The 24,974-nt window shown below is 38.6% G+C and overlaps 1 protein-coding gene across 1 annotated transcript in view; it reads right to left on the reverse strand.

Annotated features, from left to right (window-relative positions):
• Nucleotides 1–24,974, reverse strand: part of CADPS2 (calcium dependent secretion activator 2) — a 562,792-nt gene that overhangs the window by 81,514 nt on the left and 456,304 nt on the right. The window contains exons 19-21 of the mRNA XM_052639068.1: nucleotides 23,222–23,325; nucleotides 21,326–21,334; nucleotides 9,446–9,602 (exon numbers count right to left, since the gene is read on the reverse strand). Of these exons, the coding sequence (XP_052495028.1) occupies nucleotides 9,446–9,602; nucleotides 21,326–21,334; nucleotides 23,222–23,325 (270 nt within the window). The remainder of the gene's footprint in view (nucleotides 1–9,445; nucleotides 9,603–21,325; nucleotides 21,335–23,221; nucleotides 23,326–24,974) is intronic.

The following is a 24,974-nucleotide window of genomic DNA, read 5'->3' on the forward strand; positions in this document are numbered from 1 at the left end:
TTTAGAAAATTGGCAACTGGTAGTACTACTTCTTTAGTAAAAGGCAAGGAAGGATGAAGGGAGGGATGGGACGGAGGAGAGAAAGGAAGAGGAAAAATGAGAAGAAATGAAGAGAAAATACACATAGAAAGGTAAAGAGAGAGAGAGAACTCGGTTTCAAAAAGCAGGACTCCTTGGATACAGACGACACTATACTTGTGTATGTAAATGTATGCTCCTTTTCTCAGTTGCCCATATGCCAGTTTGCATCCCACTCCTAACAGACACTGTCAAAAGCCCTCTTAATACATAGCCCCAGGCATCAGAATGAGTGCTTCTATCTTCCCCATTTGGTGTAATAAGGATGGGTTAGGATTTGGGACTGCCACCTGTCCAAATCAAGCCTTTACAAGGCATCCACTGCCACAGCTCATTGGAAGAGGCAGGTTCTCAACATGGCATCATTCAAGAATGTTGTGACCTTATACCAGAGGTGTGGAAGTAGAAAGAACTGCTCAGAAGGATTCTCACATAGTGGTTATGAGAACGTAAGTGGAGGACCAGCATCTACTTTGTTGATAAAAGTATTTTTTTTCCAAAAGATTCCATGTTTTCCAAATACCACCTTGTCAAAAATAGGAAAGCATCAATGACATCAAGCCCAATGATACAATTAGAAATGGCAAAAAAAGTAAAAGGCTTAAATAAAAGGTAAACTGGGGTGCAGATGTGCCCAATTATTTTGATCATTAATGAATTAATCCCAATAATAAATTATTGTTGATTATTTACATACCCCAAAGAGTCTTACATTTACAAAAGCACTTGTCAGAGGCTTTTAACAGTCAGATTTCAACAGAGAATTTAAACTTGATCCATTTAGTAACAATTACTAAGACAATAATCACTGGAAAAATTAAGAATAAGCAGATAAAAAGAGTTTGTGTATTGTGTTTAGGGTTCATGTATCTTCTTTAGGGAGAGGGGAAAGGCTACTGACTCCAGTATGCTGGCCTGGAGAATTCCATGGAGTCCATGGAATTCCATGGGGTCGCAAAGAGTCGGACTCGACTAAGCAACTTTCACTTTCACTTTCTCCCTGTTGACAGATGCATATAATGGGATCCCCATCACAGAAGTATGAATATGAAGTTCAGGAGAAAAGCCAGGAGGACTGTAGCCTAAAACAGCATTATGTAAAAAGAAAACACACACACAAAAGCAAATCAAACATACTCCCCACTCAGACATAGGAACAGTACCCAACCAAGAGTCTGGGACATTTAGTAGCCACTCAGTAAATATGTGTTAACTGAATAAGTATCAAAAAAAATCCAACCCCTAAAGGAAACTCTGAGAGCATCCCACTGAAGTTTAAGTAAAATAGAAAACTCTTCAGGTTTTATTCTCCATTAACTAAAAACATGATCAGCAATTTTATATAGTTTGGTAATATTTAATTTATACTATATTGGAATGAGAACCTCCTGAAACCACACCCAACCCTCCCTTTCCTCTCAGTGCACTTTAAAAAAATATTATTTGTCTATTTGGCTGCACCAGGTCTTAGTCGTGGCAGGCAGTATCTTTTAGTTACAGCACATGGGCTCTAGTTCCCTGACCAGGGATGAAACCTGGGTCCTCTGTATTAGGAGTGCAGAGTCTTAGCCACTAGCCCACCAGAGTAGGCCAGAGCACTTGTTAAAAAGTCTCTATTCCCTCAAGATAGGAGGTTAGAAGGAGCAAGAGCATTGATGTTATAAAGTTTATAATTTGGGGAGCAACAAATCCAAGTTTAAAACTATTATTAAAAATGTCATAGCACGTAGTACATATAATTGAATTGCAGCTTTATAATCTGTTGCATTATAGTTAGTAGTGCCCATAGTAGTGCCCATGGATGGGCATAGTAGTATATGCCCATCTCCATTAGATTATATCCTTTTCAAGGGTAGTAATTGTTTTTATGTATCAGTAATGGCATCCAGTCCCATCACTTCACGGGAAATAGATGGGGAAACAATGGAAACAGTGTTAGACTTTATCTTTTTGGGCTCCAAAATCACTGCAGATGGTGATTGCAGCCATGAAATTCAAAGACGCTTACTCCTTGGAAGAAAAGTTATGACCAACCTAGATAGCATATTCAAAAGCAGAGACATTACTTTGCCGACTAAGGTCCGTCTAGTCAAGGCTATGGTTTTTCCTGTGGTCATGTATGGATGTGAGAGTTGGACTGTGAAGAAGGCTGAGCGCCAAAGAATTGATGCTTTTGAACTGTGATGTTGGAGAAGACTCTTGAGAGTCCCTTGGACTGCAAGGAGATCCAACCAGTCCATTCTGAAGGAGATCAGCCCTGGGATTTCTTTGGAAGGAATGATGCTAAAGCTGAAGCTCCAGTACTTTGGCCACCTCATGCGAAGAGTTGACTCATTGGAAAAGACTCTGATGCTGGGAGGGATTGGGGGTAGGAGTAGAAGGGGACGACAGAGCATGAGATGGCTGGATGGCATCACGGACTCGATGGACGTGAGTCTGAGTGAACTCTGGGAGTTGGTGATGGACAGGGAGGCCTGACATGCTGCGATTCATGGGGTCGCAAAGAGTTGGACACGACTGAGCGACTGAACTAAACTGAACTGAACTGAAGGTGACTAAGAGTTGGTAAATCATGGGCATTCAGACCCTGTTTCTTGAAGAATTAACTTAGGGAAAAACAAACTAATATAATCATTCAGCAACTTCTATTTTAGTCCTCAGTCATGTCCAGCTCTTTTGGGACCCCATGGACTGTAGCCTGCCAGGCTCCTCCATCCAAGGGATTTTCCAGGAAAGAATACTGGAGTGGGTTGCCATCTCCTTCTTCAGGGGATCTTCCTGACGCAGGGATTGAACTGGTGCCTCCTGATTGGCAGCCAGATTCTTTACCACAGAGCCACCTGGGAGCATTCAGCAAGGCTTAAGGCAAAAATAAACAGAAAGTCTTGTGGTCTAGCAATTCTCATGCTGCCTTTCATGAGATCAGTATTAAAGCCAGATGGGAAAGTCTGGAATTTTACTCCAGTTACACGCAACCTTCTGATCTTTGGGGTTATGTCCCTCAATACCGTCCTGGTAATGGAAACAGTTGAGTATGGCAGTAACACTAACTTCTAAGAAAATATACAAATAGATTAAAATTTAATGTCTACATGGAGTAAAGATTCTAGAGAAGAATTCAGTATAAACAAAGCTAGTGAGTCATTGAATTTACCTTCCTTTTACTATACTGGTGGGTAAAACAAGTTGTGACACACAATTTTGAATTTAATCAACTTTGGGATCAGAGTCATTTACGCATTTTAGTGGTCATTTCATAGTTTGTAAGAGCGTTATAAATCTAAGTGGGCACACAGCCCCGCTATAATCTAGAAGTTACATTCAACTGTTCCTAGTAGATGCATGTACAGATCTATCTGTAAACACTAATTTGTGAATTTCAGACATACAGCTCATTTAAGCACTGAAGGAAGAATGACATGCAGGTGCTAGCCCTCCATATTTCAAAGCTTGAAGATTAACCTAATATACAATATGGTGACCTAACAGTTCTTCATTTGAAAGAAATCTGAAAAATAATCTCTGATACAGCCGAAGTGTGAGAATAACCCAGCGGGATTTCCACCTCTTCATTTCTTAATGAGTTTTTTGATAATGAGTGGTGACTTTGCCAGTCACTCTGGGCTCTATTATGGCTAATTTGACTCCACTTCACTCTCCTTGTTAATTATTAACACTAGCCTTTTTATCCTCATGAGACCACATTCCAATTTTTCTTTTTTCGATTTTTATGAGCCCATCTTTATGAAGGTGAAAGTCTTGGAGAATAGGTTTTCACTTAGTGTAGAACCTGAACATTTATTATTCGTTTAGGCAGAGATGCTGTGACACTGATTATACAAGCACGGGTGTTCTTTGGGATGGCTTTAATGTGCTAGCAATGCGAAAAAGGCTGTTAATTAAAGAAGAAGCACCATGGTATTTTTCACCCGGGAATCAGTTCCCAGTAGAATGGTCATTTGCCACTTGCTAGCATATCCACAGATTAAAAGGTGACTAGCTCCAAGGGTTTGCCTTTCGGTAGTCCTGAGAGGAATGATTTGTGCTATTTGCAGATGGCTTTCATTTGTCAGAGGCAGTCACTAGCCCTACCTATTATCCACAGGACAATTGTGGAAAATAGCACACAAGGGTAGAGTCTATTTGTACCAGCTTCACAGTCATTCAAGATCATTCAACTATCATGCTAATTGCTTCATTATGAAAACATTTATTTTCACTAATTTTAATACATCTCTTTTTCAAAACTGTTTCCTTAGATACCATTTAAAGTGATTATCCATCTAATTAAAGCTTTAGTTGGGGAGAGTGCATCAGGATGGATGGAGGCAGGGTGGAGAGGCAAGCAGGAGTTCAGTCTTTTTTGGACAGAAATGAAGGAGCCCAAGTTTGTTTTCTTCATCAGTTCTGCTCTGGGAGCCAGTGGATGAGCCTGTGAGGGGCAGGAGATTGGGGACAGTAGCTAAAATTGTGGTGCAGCTGGTACTCTTCCCTTGAGGAAAATCACATTGCATCTCTAAGGATTCTTGAGTCTAAGACTTCCCCTAATCATGCACAACTGGAAGGAAACACACCTAGCCCAGACACAATTCTTTGCTTCCCCTCCTTAAAACAGCAACTGAATTTGCTATCTTGAATCTCTTTCCCCTCTAATTTGTTCAGTCCCTGGAATTCTTGTCATGGATGTTTTACAGTGCACATGCTAAGTCAACACTTTATCTGGTCCTTTCTGCATGCTTTAACCAACCTACTTCTTCTACTTCTATAACTTAAGGTGCTGATAAACATTTTATTAGGCAGGAATATAAGTTTAAATGGGCTTCCCTGGTGGCACAGATGGTAAAGAATGTGCCTGTGATGCAGGACACCCTGGTTCAATCCCTGGGTCAGGAAGATGCCCTGGAGAAGGAAATGGCAACCTACTCTGGTATTCTTGCCTGGAGAATTCCACGGACAGAGGAACCTGGTGGGCTATAGTCCATGGGGTCACGAAGAGTCAGCCATGACTGAGCGACTAACACTTTCACTTTCAAAAGCCTCAAGAATCTACTATCTTTAAAAGTATTATCTTATTTTCTAATGTCCCCAGAACTGCATTTGTTATTGTGGATGAAGTGGTCAGGCTCCAACTCACTGCTGTACTGGTTCCCTGTCAGCAAGCCCTAGCGGAGGTACCTCACCTCCCAGGTACCTCGCCTCCTAGATAGAAAATGAAGATGTTTGCCTAAGATCCTCTCCACTCCCCTAAAGACAAACATTTATTTTTAAATATCAAAGCATAAATGTTTTCACAAAATAAAGATGGTAAATACCCAGTGTGAACAGCTAAATGATTCATTAAAAAACAAAGACAACTCAGCTAGAAAGCTTCCAAGCACAAATAAAGCACAAATTCTAACTAATATCTCTGTTAGAGGCATGTTGGTAATTTTTATTTTGGAAAAGCAGACATAAGTATGTGACATCATTAATAATAAATCACAACCATTTAAAATTTCTGTATAATTAGTGGTATGCTACGTGTGGGGTAACAGCTGCTGCTGCTGCTGCTGCTGCTAATTTGCTTCAGTCATGTCCAACGCTGTGCGACCCCATAGACGGCAGCCCACCAGGCTCCCCCGTCCCTGGGATTCTCCAGGCAAGAACACTGGAGTGGGTTGCCATTCCCTTCTCCAATGCATGAAAGTGAAAAGGGAAAGTGAAGTCACTCAGTCGTGTCTGACTCTTAGCGACCCTATGGACCACAGCCTACCAGGCTCCTCCATCCATGGGATTTTCCAGGCAAGAGTACTGGAGTGGGGTGCCATTGCCTTCTCTGGGGTAACAGCAAGCACTGCTATTCAACAAATTATCTCACCTAACAAGACTGGACAGTTCAGAGCAATCTGTTCCTATTTTACCCCTGACTAGTTAAGGTTGAAATTAATTAGAATTTGGACTATAACTCTAATTGGGTCAATATGGTAAAAACTGTCATACCATGGCAGTGATACAAGAATTTTTCTTTGGGGATGTGGTGGTAAAAGGGTAGAAATTTTATGTTTTCCCATAAGCTTTCCAAAAGGACAATTTGGGGGCAGCTTTAGGTTGACATTTAACATTTGAACTGAATTCACTAAACGACCATCTGAACATTTCAGGAATTTAATAAAACAAACACATAATTATTGACAATAATCTTCATTATTATAATATTCTTCATTACTACACTACAAGCAAAAAAATTTGTCTTAGCAGTTGCTGCTGCTGCTAAGTCGCTTCAGTTGTGTGAGATATTAATACTAAGCGGTCTTGGCTTTGGATTATAACTTGTGAGTTTGAGTTGAAAGTTACTGTGTTCTATTTCAATTCCCCAGACCACATCGTTTTCCCAATACCAAAAGGAAATTACGGCACAGGGGAACTTTTCTATCTACCTGACTATACAGAGGAGCTGTTTTTCTCTGAAATAATTGATGCTTTCTAAAATATGTTACTCACTGAAAAATCAAACCTAGATCTAGACTTGCCCCCCAAACGGACAGCACTCAAAAGAGATCATTAATAAGTGCTTCTGTGTGATTAAGTAACATGTACAAAAATGACAAAACACACTATGTTATGCATTTGATAGTAGCCAATATTATATAAATGGTTTAAACAGGAGAGGGATATGACATTCTTTTGAATTAAACATTTGGTTAAAAATCACATTTCTCTTTTAAAAATCAATTTTTCTCTTTTTTAGTGTTTTGTTTTTGGACATTTTAAGAGCTCTTAAAAATAAAATTTAAAAGATGTTAATTTACTGGCATTATAGTAGAGGTTCCCCAAGAAAATTTCTAAGAAATCTACAACATATTTTGTTTTCTCTATAAATAAATTGCAATATATTGAATAAGTTAAATCATCTTTACTGTGAGCATTAATAAGTACTTTCATCTTAAAATAACCCTCTAATAAATTTTAATATGGTTGATTCTTGAATTTTCACACAAGTGGAAAAAAGCAATGTTAGAAATAATCCTATACTTATTTATTTTCATTTAGGGACTTAATGTATAATACATTCATTTTTGGCAGCAGGTTTTTTGCTATATATTTATCATAAGACAATATTAAGCCTGACTTGTAATTTCTTAGCAGAAAAAAATGATAAGAGACTGGGAAAGAAGAAGGTCATTTGAAGTCTGATAGCTGGCAGGAGGAAACTAAATTAGAACTTAAAAACTGGCTGAAGACAATTTGCAGAATAAATGATTCACATTTGGATAACTGTGGGTGTAGCAACTCCTAAGAGCAGACATTGTTGCTGAAACTGAAGTAGGAATTGTAGCTTAGTTCTTTGACTTATTAATAAGATGTCTTTGGAAATTAAATTGGATAAGAGAATGAATAAGATGGCTAAAGGAATCATGATTGAAATTTTAACTGATTAATATCTAAAATATTTATTTAGCATTCATTATACATGAGCTATTGCCTTCTTTAATCCTCACCACCAATGACACTGTACATAATATTATTTCTTTATTTTATAGATAAAGAACTTACAGTTTACCAAGATTAAGCGATTGTCAAAGGTCAGGTAGCAACTAGCAGAGACAGATGTGAATCTGTTGGGCACTAAAGCTTATGTTATTAATTACTACCACATGATGCCCCAGTTACTAAAACAAAGGTTCTTACCCTGATATCCAAAATACAGATGTCCATGGGGAGTCCAATATTACACACAATTTCATATCTATGTAGATGTTTTTTCCCAATAAAAGAGCTGTAGTTTTAGCATAGACTCAAAGGGATGAATAACCAAAGGAAGGTAAGAAATGATGGACTAGAGTGATGAACAAAATCAATAGAGTAATTAAAAAATAGGATAAAAGTCCAAAAAACGATTTAAGTTTAAACCTAGAAATACAGAGTAGTGGTATCCTGGAAAGAGAGAAGGAAAAAGATCTGGAGTTTTCAAAGACAGCAAGTGTGAACTGTATCACCAGTGTGACTAAGTTCCTGGGAAAGAGAGGGCAGTCATGGGCTGCAGGAAGACCAGGCAGAAGACGGGCAGCTCTTCTTGGGGCCTGGGCTACTCAAGTCATGTTGTGGGCACTGCGTTCTACTAGGCACCACACTCCAGAGCAATACTGAAAAATGGAGTGAGGTCTTTTGAGAGGAAGCTGATAAGAATGGTAATGGGCATGAAAATGCTAAGAGTTAAATGACTAGGAATAATGGCTGGAGAAAGAACATATGCAACAAAAGGACATTCCACTGACCTAACAGAATAAGTCAGAACCAGAGGTTAGGAGGACACAGAGTTCAACCTGCCTTATAGTGAGAGGAATGTTCTAGAATAGGGAATTAGTGACCCCAAGACCACTACAAATGTTGAAGCAAAGGCTGTCAGTAGAAACCAAACTTAAGTTGAACGAAAAAAAAAATCAAATTTTCTAATTGGAGTATAATTGCTTTGTAACATCGTATTAGTTTCTGCTGTACAGAAAAGTGAATCAGATAATATGTATACATATACAACCTGCCTGTTGAGCCTCCCTCCTACCCCTGTAGGTCATCATAAGCACCAAGCTGAGCTCCTTGTGTTATAGAGCAGCTTCCCACTAGCTATCTATTTTACACTTAGTGGCGTATGTATATCAATGCTACTCTCTCAATTCTTCCCACCCTCTCCTTGCCCTCCTGTGTCCACAAGTCTGTTCTCTGTGTCTGCATCTAAAAAATCATCATAGGAAAGGCCCACAGGAAACTATATGCTAAGAAACACCTCCAAAAATTCGGATGAAAACCTGTGTCTATACAATCTGCTAGAAGACCACGGACAAGAATCATGATACAAGTTATTACTGCATTGGAAAAAGATGTCTCAGTAGAGAACCTTATATTCTCTTTAATTTCTAAATGAGAGAGAGCAAACCATACCACAGGGTAACATTACTATCATCTGTAGAACCAAATCTGTTCTGTAAACATTAGCACGCTGTGGATAAGCAGAAGCCTTGATATGGCAGGACATCTAGAATAATAAGTTTCTAGGATGTATTTCAGGGATGTTAGCATTCTCAGGTACTTTAGAAATATTGATCTTTGAAGATTTCTGATTCACAAGGTACAATGAGAAGGTCCCTGTGTTATCAGTACTCCTGAAGGCAGGAGGGTAGGCATAAGAGCAACTCTGGGGGCCAGTGGAACAATATGAGAGTGTTGCTGGTCTCCTGTGGACCCCAGCCAGATATACCTGGGGAATGAGCAAATATGTTACCTGGGTCGATCGTTGTTGAGTGAGTGCTAGAACTCTGTAAATACACACTCACACACACAACGTTCTCTCCTCTTCCTCATTTAACACACTAAAAGAAATGCAAATGCTTACCGTCATTTCTGAGGAAATTATTAAGCAGTTGGAAAAGAGGAAAACTGTCCCAGGAGTCTTGTGGTTGTGCTTCAAGCACTGTATCCATATCTACTGTGAATAAAGCCCAAAATTTCTCTGCATGCTCTGCCAATAAATCAGGCCACCAGGCAAATGCCTGTAAACAAATAAAGAAATAATGTAAACTTGATTACTTGTTAGAAACACATACAAATACTGTAAAAATGTGATTAAAGTGAAATTGTAGAATATTATTGTAGAATATGATACCAAATATTTTAATATTTCTAGTCATAGAGAAAAAGAATTGAAATAAATACACCAAAATATTCATAGTAGTTATCAATAAAGTAAGACATACAAGGAATTTTTGTTTTACATATTTTTCAAATGTTTTAAATTGATGTATTTTTAGAAATGTCATTTTATATTTTAACTATATATTAGATTTCATATTTATCAATACAAAATTTGCTTACTATTTAGATATATATCCATAAAATTATTTCACATTTAAAAAATTACATTTTACTTGTAGTACTTTTTTATGAATCAAAAGTCTAAAACCAAAACACACATTCAGAGAGAGCGATTTCCTGTCTCTCCAGCGTAAATTAGGTCCCACTAGATAGGACCTAAAAACTCTCTGCTGTTTAGATGGGTGAAAAGAATATTTACTTTTTAGGAAGTTCTCAAAAATAATGTGACCTGTCCATGGAAACTGGAAGCAGGACCACCAACCAGCCCACCTATGGATCTGACCAACCAGACTACCTAAAATATCTGGCTGAGCGGACTGGTGAGGGACTTCCCTTGCTGAAGTCAGTCTGGAGAGAAAGGAGGAAGTGACAGTTTCTTCAAATGCACAACAATAATGCAAGACTACAAGAAATATGAGGAATCTAGAAACAGGACACCAAACAAAAGAACAAAATAAAGCTCCCATAGCCAATTTCAAAGAAATGGAGACCTATAAAGTTCCTAAAAATGTTCAAAAGCTGTTTTAAAGCACTTCAGTGAGCTATAAGAGAGAGAGGAAAAAACCAAACAGATAACTAAATGAAATCAGGAAAATAATTTAAGAAAAAATGAGAAGTTCAACAAAGAGAACAATAAAAAGGAACCAATTATTAATCTGGAGCTGAAGAATACAATAACCAAAAAGTTTAAAGGGTAGCTTCAACAGCAGACTTAATCAAGCAGAAGAGTGAAGCAATGAACTTGAAAACAAATAATTTGAAATTATCTAGTCAGAGGAATGAAAAAAATAAAAAGAACAAAAAAGACTGAAGAAAGCCTATGATATTTGTGGTACATCTTCAAGTGAACCAATCTGATATGTATTATTAGAGTCCCAGAGACAAAAAGAGACAGAAAACTTGTTTAAGGAAATAATGACTGAAAACTTCCCAAATCTGGGGAATGAAGTGGAGATACAAATTGATGAAGCCCAAAAGATCCAAGCTGGGCTGCCTTATAGTGAGACATATTATAATTATAAAATGTCAAAAATTAAAGATAAAGAGAGGATTTTGAAAGCAGCAAGAGAAAAATGACTCATCATATAAAAAAATAAGGCTAATACTATCAGATTTCTCAGCAGAAACCCTGGAGGTTTGGAGGGAGTAGTAAGATATATCCAAAATGCTAAAGAAAAACTGCTAACCAAGAATACCATACACAGCAAAACTGTCCTTTAACAATGAAGGTGAGATAAAGACTTTGCCAGACTTAGCGAGTTCATCACCACTAAACCTGCCTTGTAGGAAACTGTGAAAGAAAATTCTCCAAGTTGAAACAAAAGGATGCTAAATCTAACATAAATATGTATGAAAGTGCAAATATCACTGGTAAGCGTAAATATATAGACAAATAATACTGTAATGCCGGTGCATAAATAACTTTAAACTGTACTATAAAATCCAAAAGAGGAAAGTATTAATAATAAAAGGAAATTGCAATCCACTCCAGTACTATTGCCTGGAAAATCCCATGGACAGAGGAGCTTGGTAGGCTACAGTCCATGGGGTCGCAAACAGCGGCTTCTCTTTCACTTTCATAACCACAAAAATTTATTAAGGGATATATATTAGTACAGAAGAGGTAAAATTTGACACCAATAACATAAAGTGTATTCAGGAAGTAAAACTGCAGGGTTTTGTATGTGACTGTGAGTTAAAAGTTTAAAACAGATGGTGAAAAGATCTGAAGTTCAGCTGAAAGGTAAGTCTTATCTATCAATAATTTTAAATGTAAATGTTTGGGAACTCATGTACACCCGTGGTGGATTCATGTCAATGTATGGCAAAACCAATACAGTATTGTAAAGTAAAATAAAGTAAAAATAAAAATTAAAAAAAATGTAAATGTGTTAAACTCTTCAATCAAAAGACACAGAGTGGTTGAATGGATAAAACCACAAGATACAACAATAAGACTGCTGCCTGTGAGAAACTCACTTTAAATTTAAGGACACACATAGGCTGAAATTGTAGGGGTAGAAAAAAATATTCCATGCAAATGATAGTCAAAAGTGACCAGGAGTGGCTATACTTACATATGTTAACAATTACCACAAGAAACAAAAAAGGTCATTACCTAATGGGAAAGGGTCAATTCGCCAGAAAACTAGGATAATTATGAATATATAAGCATGCAAATGGTTGGAAAGACACCCTGGAGGAGGGCATGGCAACCCACTCTAATATTCTTGCCTGAAATATCCCATGGACTGAGAAGCCTGGTGCGCTATAGTCCATAGGGTTGCAAAGACTCAAACATGACTGAGCAAATGAGCATGCATGCACACATGTGGGATATAAAAATCAACATACAAAAATCATGTGCATTTCTGTACACACTAATAACAATCTGAAAAACAAATTAGAAATTAAGGAACAACAGAGTGAAAATTCCTAGAAATAAACCTAACCAAACAGGTAAAAGATTTGTAAACTACAAATTATAAAACACTGATGAAAGAAACTAAAGCAGTTGCAAATAAATGAAAACTATCCAGTGTCATGGATTGGAAGAGTTTATATTGTTAAAATGCCCATATTACCCCAAACAATCTACTGTTTCAACACAAAACCTATCAAAATTCCATTGAACTTTTTTTTACAGGAATAGGAAAAAAAATTCAAAAACTCATATGGAATCACAAATGACCTCAGATAGCTAAAATAATCTTAAGAACAAAGCTGAAGACACCACAATTTCTGATATCAAAATAGGTATATTACTAAGCTGTGGTAATTAAATCAATCTTGCACTGACATCAATACAGACACCCAGACCAATGACACAGAATACTGATCCCAGAAACGAACCCACACATATATGATCAACTAACCTTCATAAAGGTTATATTCTTGAGGAATATAAAATGAGGAAAGGACAGTCCCTTCAATAAACAGTGCCGGGAAAACTGGATATTCACAAGCAAAATAATCAAACTGGACTATTGTTTTGGACCATATACAAAAATCAACTCAAAAAGCATTTAATACTTAAACTTAAGACATGAAACTATGAAACTCCTGGGAGAAAACACAGAGAAAAAGCTTCTTAGCCTTGCCTTGGCAATGGTTTCTCAGATATGACCCCAAAAGCACAGGCAACATAAGCAAAAACAAGCAAATCATCAAACTAAAAACTTAATGAACAGTAAAGAAAACAATCAACAAGGGAATGAGAGGAAATATTTGTAGGCCATATACAGGATAAAGGGCTAAAATATATAATACACTCCTACAACTCAAAGCAAAAACAAAACAAAACAAAAAATAAATAACATGACTAAAAGATGGACATAGGACATTTTTCCAAAGAAGACCAACAAATGGTCAACAGGTATATGAAAAGTTTCTCAACATCACTAATCATCATTTGATTTTCAAATGCAAATCAAAACCAGAATGAGATATTACCTCACACCTGTTAGAGTGGCTATTATTCACAAAAGCAAAAGATAAGTTTTTTTGAGGTTGTAGAGGAAAGAGAACCCTTGTACACTTTGATAGAAGTGTAAATTGGTGCAGCCACTATGGAAAACAGTATGAAAGTTCCTTCAAAAATTAAAACTAGAACTCTCATATGACCCATCAATCCCATCCCTGGGTATATTTCTAAAGGAATTGAAATAAGAATCTCAAAGAGGTATTTACACTGCCACAGTCAATGCAATATTATTCACAGTAGCTAAAACACAGAGGGCATGGCAACTCACTCTGGTGTTCTTGCCTGGAGAATCCCCATGGACAGAGCAGCCTGGTGGGCTACAGTCCTTAGGGTTGAAAAGAGTTGGACACAACTGAAGTGATTGAACACGCATGCAAGACACAGAAGTGAGCCATCACTTTGCTGACAAAGGTCTGTATAGTCAAAGCTATGTTTTTTCCAGTAGTTGTGCATGGATGTGAGAGTTGGACCATAAAGAAAGCTGAGCACTGAATAAATTTTACATTCAAATTGTGGTGCTGGAGAAGACTCTTTGAGAGTCCACTGGACTGCAGGGAGATGAAACCAGTCAATCCTAAAAGAAATCAATCCTGAGTATCCATCGGAAGGACTGACACTGAAGCTGAAGCTCCAATACTTTGGCCACCTGATGTGAAGAGCGGACTCATCAGAAAAGCCGCTGATGCTGGGAAAGATGGAAGTCAGGAGCAGAAGGGGGTGACAGAGGATGAGATGGTTGGATGGCATCACCAGCTCAATGGACATGAGTTTGAGCAAACTCCAGGAGATGGTGAAGGACAGGGAAGCCTGGGGTGCTGAGGTCCATGGGGTCACAGAGTTGGACACGACTTAGTGACTGAACAACAATAACAAAAGCCCACAAATGAGTGACTGGAAAACAAAATATGATATGTACACACAATAAAACAATTTTCACCTGAAGAAAAGAAGGCAATCATGCCATTTGTAGCAACATGATTGAACCTGGAGAACAAGTAAAATAAGCCAGACCAAGAAGGACAAATACTTTACATAATCATACTTTATGATTTATATGAGGAATCTAAAATAGTCAATTTCATAGAAGCAGAGAGTGGAACGGTCATTTCAGAGAGTGGACTAACAGGAAAAGGTGTAAAAGGAAAGTGTGGTGGTGGTGGTACAGAGATTCCATTTTATAAGGTGAACACATCCTAGAGGTCCACTCCCAGCACAGTACCTACAACACTGTACTGTAGACTTGACATTTTGCTTAGAAGGTATATCTTATTTTTAGTATTCTCATTATGTGCATGTGTTAGTCACTCGATTGTGTCTGACTCTTTGTGACCCCTGGACTGTAGCCCACCAGGCTCCTCTGTCCATGGAATTCTCCAGGGAAGAATACTGGAGTGGGCTGCCATTCCCCTCTCCAGGGGATCTTCCTGATCCAGGTATCAACCCAGGTCTCCTGCATTGCAGGTAGATTCTTTACTGTTTGAGCCACCAGAGAAAAATCACACAAAAAATAATGTGAGCTTTTCTCGCTTTTTCTCAGTTTTGTTTTAATCTGAATTTTTCTAATTTTAGATGAATTTAACACTTCTCATATGTTTTAGGGCTCTCTTTATACTGTTTTTAGTGAAATGTCTCTCAGGTCTTCCCCCCTCCCCTTTTTAAATGTAGCTTTTGATAGCACTATAAGTTTTTAACCAAGTAACTATAAAACTATCACATGCATTTGTGTGATACAGATATTTTTGTTATTCAATTAAAAATAACCTTAGAAAAAGTTTCATCGTACTATACTCAGAGAAGTCCATATTTATTTTGAAGAACTTTCTAAGAACATGTGAGATTTGTGGTTGCAAAACTCCATTAATTTCTTCCAATATAAATTCAAATTATAATAAATTTGAATGTATTATATTAAATGCAAATATTTATTATATAATAAATATAAATTATGTTATATATTTATTATATTAAATAAATTATAATAAAAAGAGCCAAACCATAAACCAAAAAAAGTGGATTATAAGATATTGACATATTGAGTATTTTCTTATAAACTTTTGCCACAATAATAATGTCCAATATATTTATAAAAATATTATTGTGTAACATATTAGTAGGTGGAAACTGAAGAAAACAGTAGGTAAAGAAAAACAGTGGTGCAGTACAAATAACAGACTCTAGTGTTAGCGACATCCTCATGGTTGACTCCATGCATATAAATTTGACTTTGCTGTTACAAATATATGAATGTAAAAATCTGTTGGAAGCCATATATTCTATGTACATCAAGCTATTGCTCTTTGAAAATATTATATTTGAATTTTTAAAATTTAAATTTCTCTTAGAATGAGTTTATGACAATAATACACATGCAAAAAAAAGTAGCAGACACAATTTCATTGTTTGTATATTTGGCTTCTATCTTTTAGAGCTGTGTTAGTGACACAGATAAGAAGAATTGGATTCTTCCCTCTGACTACATCATGATAGAAATGCTAGGAAAAACGCAGTACTGCAAAGAGAAACATTTTCAAAGTCTCACTTCCAGTTCACAACCAATAGCTTTGTGAAAGGTTCAAATTAAGAAAATAACAGTCATGTTCGGTCACGACTGTCTCAAGACTCAGAAAAATTTCCAAAGCTCTTTAAAAAGTTAACTTGGAAGACAGAGCCATGATAGAGAATGGAATACAATGGAATATCATTTTCTTAAAAACAAAACACACACGCACAAAAAACAGCTTCAGGTTGGCAAGACTTTGCTATCAACTTGAAATTTTCATTATGTTTTACAGATGAATATATCTTATGTTTCAAACTGTATTTCTGATAATGTTATTCCTGTTGAACATAAGACCATCTGTGATGGATACTGATTGTTCTAATGATTAGCTGAGAAAGCTTTAAGTAGCTACTGTCTTTGAAAATGAAAAACAAGGGTTGCAGGGAGGCTGTTACCTTGAGAACACAGGGTCAGTTCTACCACCTGTCTGTCCCCTTCTGCTTTTTGCCACCCCTCTGGGTGGCAGTCCTCTCACTCTGGGTTGGTAGTAAGAAGAGAGGGTGTATAATTTCCTACCTACACATTTCTTGGGGGTGGCCGAGGCTCCTCAGCATGAGGGGCACCACCAGGGAGGGGAAAACCCTTCTCAGAAACGCATTCATCTGTAGGGCACCAATCAGAAGTCTTGGCCCTAAAGCTAAGCCACTAATTAGTGTAAATGAGATAGCAGGGGCAGAAAGCAACGTTTAACTTAATTAAGAGGGAAGTGCTTTTGAACTGTGGTGTTGGAGAAGACTCTTGAGAGTCCCTTGGACTGCAAGGAGATCCAATCAGTCCATTCTGAAGGAGATCAGCCCTGGGATTTCTTTGGAAGGAATGATGCTAAAGCTGAAACTCCAGTACTTCGGCCACCTCATGCGAAGAGTTGATTCATTGGAGAAGACTCTGATGCTGAGAGGGATTGAGGGCAGGAGGAAAAGGGGATGACAGAGAATGAGATGTCTGGATGGCATCACTGACTCGATGGACGTGCGTCTGAGTGAACTCTGGGAGTTGGTGATGGACAGGGAGGCCTGGCGTGCTGTGATTCACGGGGTCGCAAAGAGTCGGACACGACTAAGCGACTGAACTGAATTGAAAACAAAACTTGATTGCAGTTCTTCAGCCATACTATGTCTATCAAAATCTAACAATAAATAAATCTTGTATGGTGAGAACGATATTTGTGGCTGACAATACTCTGAAAGCCATGTTTGTTTACTCAGTGAAGTTGGAAACAGCGGCAAGCAAGACTGTCTCTAAAACTGGAAGAGTACTGAGCTTTTGAACTTGGTGAGACTTGAGTGGTCATGGGCAAATCAGTTCCTGGATGGATTTCCATTTCCTCATCTGCATATTGGCAGTAACAATACTTGTCCTAACCTCCTCCAGGGTTGTGTGGAAAAGTCAAGGGATATGAAAATCTCTTACTGTACAAAAGTAAAAAATGAATCATTATCAGCAACACAAAAATGAGTCAAAATTCACACAAATCCTACACTGTTAGTTTTAGATGTTTTAAGAATAGTAATGTCCAACATGAGTGGAATAGTTTCTATGTGCTGTTCTAAAGACTTTTTGCACATTATTTTACTTAATCCTTTCAGGTAGATGGTACAATTATCCTTATTTTACAGGTTGCATGCTAGGTCACTTCAGTTGTGTCTGACTCTTTACACCCTATGGACTGTAGTCCACCAGGCTCCTCTGTCCATGGGTTTCTCTAGGCAAGAATACTGGACTGGGTTGCCATGCCCTTCTCCAGGGGATCTTCCCAACCCAGGGGTTTTACAGGTTAGCAAAGTCAGAAAGATTAAGGAACTTGCCCAAAGTCATACAATTGGTAACAGAGCAATGATTTGAATTCAGGTCAGCTGGAGGGTAGAGACCAAGCTCTTACATATATGGCCTCTTCTTAATAAACTCTCTATATAGCACACTGCCTGACTGTCTTTCTAGTTTCTTAATCAACTACATATTTAGAAACTGTCTATCTAGTTTCTTAATCAACTATATATATATATATATATATATATATATCACTGCCTTTCTGCTCTTCTGTTTGTCTATCTAGTTCTGCAGATCAGACCAATGTTTTTGTCCTCTGAGGATGTTCTTGCCAGAACATCTATTATAGTCTTATTTTAAAAAATATCTTTTCATATTTCTTTGGGGTCTTAGTCTTATTATTACTTTTACCCTCAAAATGCACTAAACATTTCATATTTTACAACAATAAAAAAATGATGACTGCATAAATGAGCAAAAACAGCGCATCTGATTTTGGAACATATTATATGCTTCCTCCACACCCCAAAAAGATCGGCTTGCAATTTTGTATTTTGTGGATGATCCTAAAAGCTCTGGACACAGTTCAGTGTCTAGAGTATCATTACACCCCCCCAACATACACGTACAGTAACATGATGCTGAGAGGCCATATTCTAGAAATATTGAAGCTCCCTTGAGGAGCCAGTAGAATGGATTTGAACCTTCAGGGTGACACCTAAACTTATGTCAAAGGAATCAGTTTTCTGCAACTCAATTCATGAACATATCTCTCTAATTGGGTTCCTAGATGAATATAAATATTGAAATAATCAAGTGAAATGAGAAGCTGAAAATACTTCAAAAGGTATGTCAAGGTAAAGTGCTACTCTTATTATTCTGTTTGTAAGTTAGTGACTAAGAAACATTTTCGGTAGGGTATTTGTGACCGTGCAGTTTTGTCTGAGAGTCCTGCTGCAGGTGGAATTCTTCCTCTAAAGTTCAGCCATATGAAAGTCACTTGCTGGTCATCTTCTTCCAAAGAGAGGAACATCTGTTGTACCACAGGCTAATCTAACCCTAAACCTACACCCATCCTAAAAATGAAAGGTCGATTTATCTCACTGGCTATCCAGATATAAATGCTGTGTAACTAAGATGAACTCAAGTGTTGAGATGACTGCAATTACTTAGTAGTGGGTAGTAAACAGATCTTGTTTATGAATAAGTCACTGAAAAGACCAATTCTAAAGCTGAAGCTCGAATACTTTGGCTACCTGATGTGAACAGCCAACTCATTGGAAAAGACCCTGATGCTGGGAAAGACTGAAGGTGAGAGGAGAAGGGGGCCACAGAGGATGAGATGGTTGGATGGCACCACCAACTCAATGGACATGAGTTTAAGCAAACTCTAGGAGATAGTGAAGGACAGGGAAGCCTCGTGTACTGCAGTTCATGAAGTCACAGAGTTGGACAGGATTTAGTGACTGAACAACAATAAGGATAAGGAATAAACAAAAATAATGGGAAACATTTTAAAAAATCAAACAACCTTTCTCTTTTTGTTAGAATCTATCCAGATACATGGGCTTCCCTGGTGGCTTAGACAGTAAAGAATCCGCCTGCAATGCAGGAGACCGAGGTTCAAGCCCTAGGTTGGGACGATCCCCTTGAGAAGGGAATGGCTACCCACTCCAGTATTCTTGCTTGGAGAATGCCATGGACAGAAGAGCCTGGCAGGCTATAGTTCATGGGGTTGCAAAGAGTCAGACATGCCTGAGCGATTTTCACTCACTCACTCACATCCAGACACATAATCTGGTTCAGACACTGATGTTTACGTGAATGACCATAATCACAAGTATGCGTGTCCGCACTGAACTCCTCTCCCTGCACTCCTCTGCTGCTGGAACAGCCTGGGACCCAGTCAGCTGGAGAGCAGGACACATCCACCATTCACAGTGAGCCAAGTGGCAAACACCAAATTACTGCCTGACATTCGCCTGGCCTACAGTGTCACCAATATGGCAGATGATATCATATTTAAAATATTTTAGGGACCTTCAATTAAGATTCTGGCGCAACAATAAGTCACAGAGTAATAACCTGAGCTGTGCTCATATCCATCACGGTGTCTCTCTCTCTGCCTCTTCCCTGGGGGATATTCCTGACCCTCCATCCCCATAGCCAAGTCCCAGGATCCACCAGGAGAGGAAGAGTCTGACAGGATTAAAGGGACATCTCAGGCTTGCAGCGTCATCTTTCTGTCTGCACTTACATCCCTGCTGTGATGCTGAGAGTCAAACCTGCCAGCAGAACTAAGACAAGATGCCCATGCCAGCCACTCTACTGAAATTAAGAAATAACAACGTGGCTCCCTGGAAAGTGTAGAGTCTGGAGTTGGCCTGACTGTGTACCTCTGGCAAGTTTTCTCACCAGGAACGTGGTGCATGTGTGTGGAGGCGTGTGTTGGGGTGAGAGCCCAAGGCTTTCCAGAAGGCATCTGAAACTTGCCGCCTTTGTCAGAGTGAGAGGCCTTAGATGGACAGTGGTCAAATCAGTTTGTCTAAATTTCTGGTCAGACACAGTCTTGTCCCAGGAATGTGAAAGATGGCTTTTAAAGATTTTCTGGAAAGGAGCTTAAACTATCTTTCTCAAGAGAAAACACAGAAATTCGGAAGAAAAGCCTGAGGGGAGAGGTTGAGAGGCCCTCAGAGAGAAGGGAGGACTGTCTTAGAAGCAAGTTATTGTGAAAGATCTGAAGGACGTGAAACCTGCTCAACTGGGAAACTGCTGAAGGACAGAAACAACCTCTTGGCCCTGTGAAGTGAACCAGCCCTGAGGAGGGAAGGAGGAGGGAAAAAGAGAGGCGCTGACACACGGCCACTTGAAGGTGTCTCAGACAGATGTGTTAACCTCCACCTAGGGAGCTGGGCTGGGTTCTCTTTCGTGCAGTGAAGACAGTCTAGCCTGGACAACCAGCAAAATCAACATTACTGTACAGTGCCATCCATCCATCCACTCTGGAAATGAATTTGGAATCAGACTAATTCACCCCTCCCCCCAATAGAGAAAAGCCTGGATCTCTTGGTTGAAAATGGTGGGGGCAGGGTGGGGGGGGGGACAGTAAATGATACAATCAAACCCCAAATGACAAAATCCTTTAGGTAAAGCTGGCCTTTACTTTGATGGCCAGCAGTAATTATGCAGGCAGTTGGTAATAAGATACATTCATGGAAACAGTACAACCAAGATTGGTCCATTTAAATACATACAGTCTTTAATTTCAGCTTCCCTGGTCACTCAGCTGGTAAAGAATCTGCCTGCAAGGCAGGAGACCCAGGTTCAATTCCTGGGTCAGAAAGATCTGCTGGAAAAGGGACAGAGTACCCACTCCAGTATTCTTGGGCTTCCCTAGTGGCTCAGCTGGTAAAGAACCTACCTGCAATTTAGGAGATCTGGGTTCGATTGATCCCCTGGAGAAGGGAATGGCTAATTCTAAGGAGAGGGATTTAGGTGGCTTTAAAACTATAACCAGAGTGGGTTCTATCTTATCTTCACATAAAAGAGTTATTCCATGCTAGAAAAATGATGAAAATGATTCTACTCACCTCTCTTCCCTGAGGAATCCCAAGAATTTGGAAGCATTGTGGAATGAAGACATGCCATAGTGTCATAAAGCATTTTAAAAAGAGGTCATTATAATACTTCTGTATTTTGACATCTAGCTCAGTGATATTTACAAGTTTTGATTATATCTGTTCAATAAAATCAACTGTATTTTTGTAGCTTAGAAAATAAGTAATACTTACATTTTAATTGTGTTTGGATATATTGTACTTTAACAAGCATGTAGTGGTTGCAGGAAGTATTTAACATTATTTACACTTAAAAGACAGAAGAGTTATTATTTTCCTTATTAGTGTAAGAAGATTAAATGTAATTTTTGTGAAATGTAAATTACATGTACCTGTTTAGGTGAAATTGGGTAGCCAATCAGAATTTTTTTTTTAATTCAAAAAGGTCTAATACTCTGATGATAATGCCTTTTAACAAAAGACAAAGATAACACATATATACATTTTTGTCATATAATTATTTTCATTGTAATACAGCGGTAGTACTAGTCTAGAAAAGCTCCTCCTGGGAATTCATTTCAAATTATTGAAGCAGCTGTTTCTTCAGTTTAAAATAAAATATCCATAACAAGTTCACACATGACAGATGCAAGGTAAAAACTAGATTCCATAGTGTGAGCTAAAAGCAGATGTTTTGAATGATCATATTTATAAGCAGATACAATACATCTTAGTTATCTATAGCAGGGCTTCATGAATATTCTTTTCTAAGAATTTGCTTAAAATGTACTTCCTATAGTTTCTTATATTTTGAGGACTAGGTTTCATTAAATATAAATATTCTATAAATTCTTCTGTATCTGTTCTTTTCCCTTCTTGCTCATTTCACATACTTTCTCAAGAATAAAAGGATTGCTGCTGCTGCTGCTAAGTCACTTCAGTTGTGTCCAACTCTGTGCGACCCCATAGATGGCAGCTCACCAGGCTCCCCCGTCCCTGGGATTCTCCAGGCAAGAATACTGGAGTGGGTTGCCATTTCCTTCTCCAATGCATGAAAGTGAAAAGTGAAAGTGAAGGCGCTCAGTCGTGTCCGACTCTTAGTGACCCCATGGACTACAGCCTACCAGGCTCCTCCGTCCATGGGATTTTCCAGGCAAGAGTACTGGAGTGGGGTGCCATTGCCTTCTCCAAAAGGATTGCTAGGGCACTGAAATTTACTATATTTACTTAATTTTATACATTTTCTCTACCTAATTCAAAGTCAGAAAACTCCCATTTTTACAAAAAAATAAACTCATGGCTATTAGAAAGAATGACACTTTTAAATCTCATAATAAGCAGCTTGCCTGATGAAATACTATTTTATATCTCTACTGAATGTCAATACATAATTAGAACCAGCACTTTCAAAAACTATTAAAAATGCAGGGTTAGTGAAAATCGAAAGAAAAGCTTGATGGTAAAAGTGAAACACTAGAGTTACCAATGAGGCAGTTATGAATGTCTTCTGTGTGATTTTGTTATCGTTTACGACTACTTCTCCTTGTGCGCATCGACTCACTTACATTTCCAAACTAAAGTCATCAGGATACAGGGAGGAAAGCTGGTGAGTGATCTCGCATCATTAGATGGGGGTCATGTCCCAGCTTTGCTTCTTGCTAGTTGTACACCTTTGGCAGATCTCATAAGCTCTTCCGTGTTCCGCACAGAAAGACAGTTGTCAGGTACAGATACTAAATTATAGACATACACAATTCCTTTGTAACATATAGGAGTTATATTTCCAGGAAAAGCGCACATACTCAGTTTACTACAGATAAATGGCCAGGTGTGTATCAAAGGCTATGGACGGGCCACATCTTCAGTGCCCTTCCCACTATCGCAAAGCATTATGCGTGGCTTTATGTGAGAGTTAAAACAAGTCATCACCTCTGCATGATGCTCTTCATTCTGCTGTAAGACTTCAATGCAGAGCTCTGCTAGGTGAAGAACCTCTTCCAGCTTCCTCGCGGGAGTCGCCTGGTTCATGGTCTCTATATTAAAACCAAATCATAATCATGTTACCTTGAAAACAAAAAGCCAAGCAGATTCTAAAAGAGGTAATGATGAGACCAGGGTGTTGAAACAGAATGAGAAAGCATATATTTGAGAAATAAGAGAGACAAGAAATACAAATGAATACATTCTTTAAAACAAAACAAACAAAAAAATCAGTTCACCAGATTGCAGAAAATACTTCACCCACAAAGCAATCACAGGAAACGGCAAGTGCGTTGCCATTTAACATATTAGAACTAACAGGTGCATCAGCATATGAGATGCTCAACTTCTGCAACAAACAAGTTATAATTCTCCTCAAGGTCAGAGATACAAAGAAAAGCAGATACCACAGTCTTTTCCTTCTCTCGGTATTGTATTATCAATACAATACCATTCTCACCAGATGAGTCATTCCTGGCATTAGCGAAACCCAGGCTTTTTTGCTGCTATTTAAATTTCCAGCCTGAAATGTCTAAGGTTCACGTTGATCTTAAACTGAAGAAGTACAAAGTCACCTAAAACAACTCTGACAGGCTGCAATTAACTGATTTCCTCCCTTTCAACTGGGGAAGGGTGGGGAGCTGCTCTTTAAAGCTGAAGGTTCTTTCCTATTACAGCAAACTAGTATGAAAAGGCTAGGCCACAAAGAGATTAAGTGCAGCTACCTGGAATTCAGCAACACAGAAGGCAAAGCAGTTGATTTCAGACAGAAAATGAACTGGCAAAAATTAGAGGTGCCCTGTGTAATGAGGTTGTTTCAAAATAGAGCTTTCAATAAGGATATTAAAGATAAACATTGTCTTAGATTTCTGGACTCTCTCTTTGCCCATATATAGAGATTTTAGGGAAGAAAAGGAAAATATTCAGATAAAGAGCTTTTTCTGAGGAACCTAAGGAGTCTTTTTTTGGGGGGGGGGGGTAATAATCTAGTCCCTCAGCATCTCCCTACAACCTCAGCCTTAAATGTGGAGGAGATTTTCATTTGCTCTTAATGTGTCCCCAAGTGACATACAATGATGCAATGAAACACAGCTTGTGGTTGGTGCTTGTTCATTAAACATTTATTATACACTCACTATAGGTTACAGTGTGATGCATGTGGGGGTTCCCATCCTCCAACCCTGGTACACATCCTCCTAAATTCCCCTGCAGGATGAAAGCCACTGGCCCTCTTGACAGGGATCAAAAAAGTAGGTTGATTCTTCACGAAAATAGTGAGCCAAACACCGCAGAGTGGAGTGTGCCTACAAGGATCTCGGCTGTGGGAAGTGGGAGGAAATATGACATGTCCTTGCTTTTAAACAGCTCAGACTCCAAAAATCACGCCTGCTAGGATCCTCAGGCATCCATTATCCAATCTTCCCTCTGTTTCATGATCACTTCAACGTCCTCACATAAAGGTGAAGTCAAGGAGGCTCATGACTTTGCACAGCAGTCTACTCTACTTGGGAAGAGTTCTAGCTGTGATGGTGAGGAAACGTAAGAATTTTGGAAACAGTGTCAAGCCAACAGAGGTGATGATGGGGATGTGAGAGACAGCTGAGAGCAGGTGCATGTGGGGGAATCAGTGGGAAGATAATGAGAAACTGAGGCAAGTCCTAAAGGAGAAACCAATGACCTTGGTAAGCAAAAGAAGCATTTC

The sequence above is a fragment of the Budorcas taxicolor genome, chromosome 4 (assembly GCF_023091745.1).
Source record: "Budorcas taxicolor isolate Tak-1 chromosome 4, Takin1.1, whole genome shotgun sequence".
In the NCBI taxonomy this organism is placed as follows: domain Eukaryota; kingdom Metazoa; phylum Chordata; class Mammalia; order Artiodactyla; family Bovidae; genus Budorcas; species Budorcas taxicolor.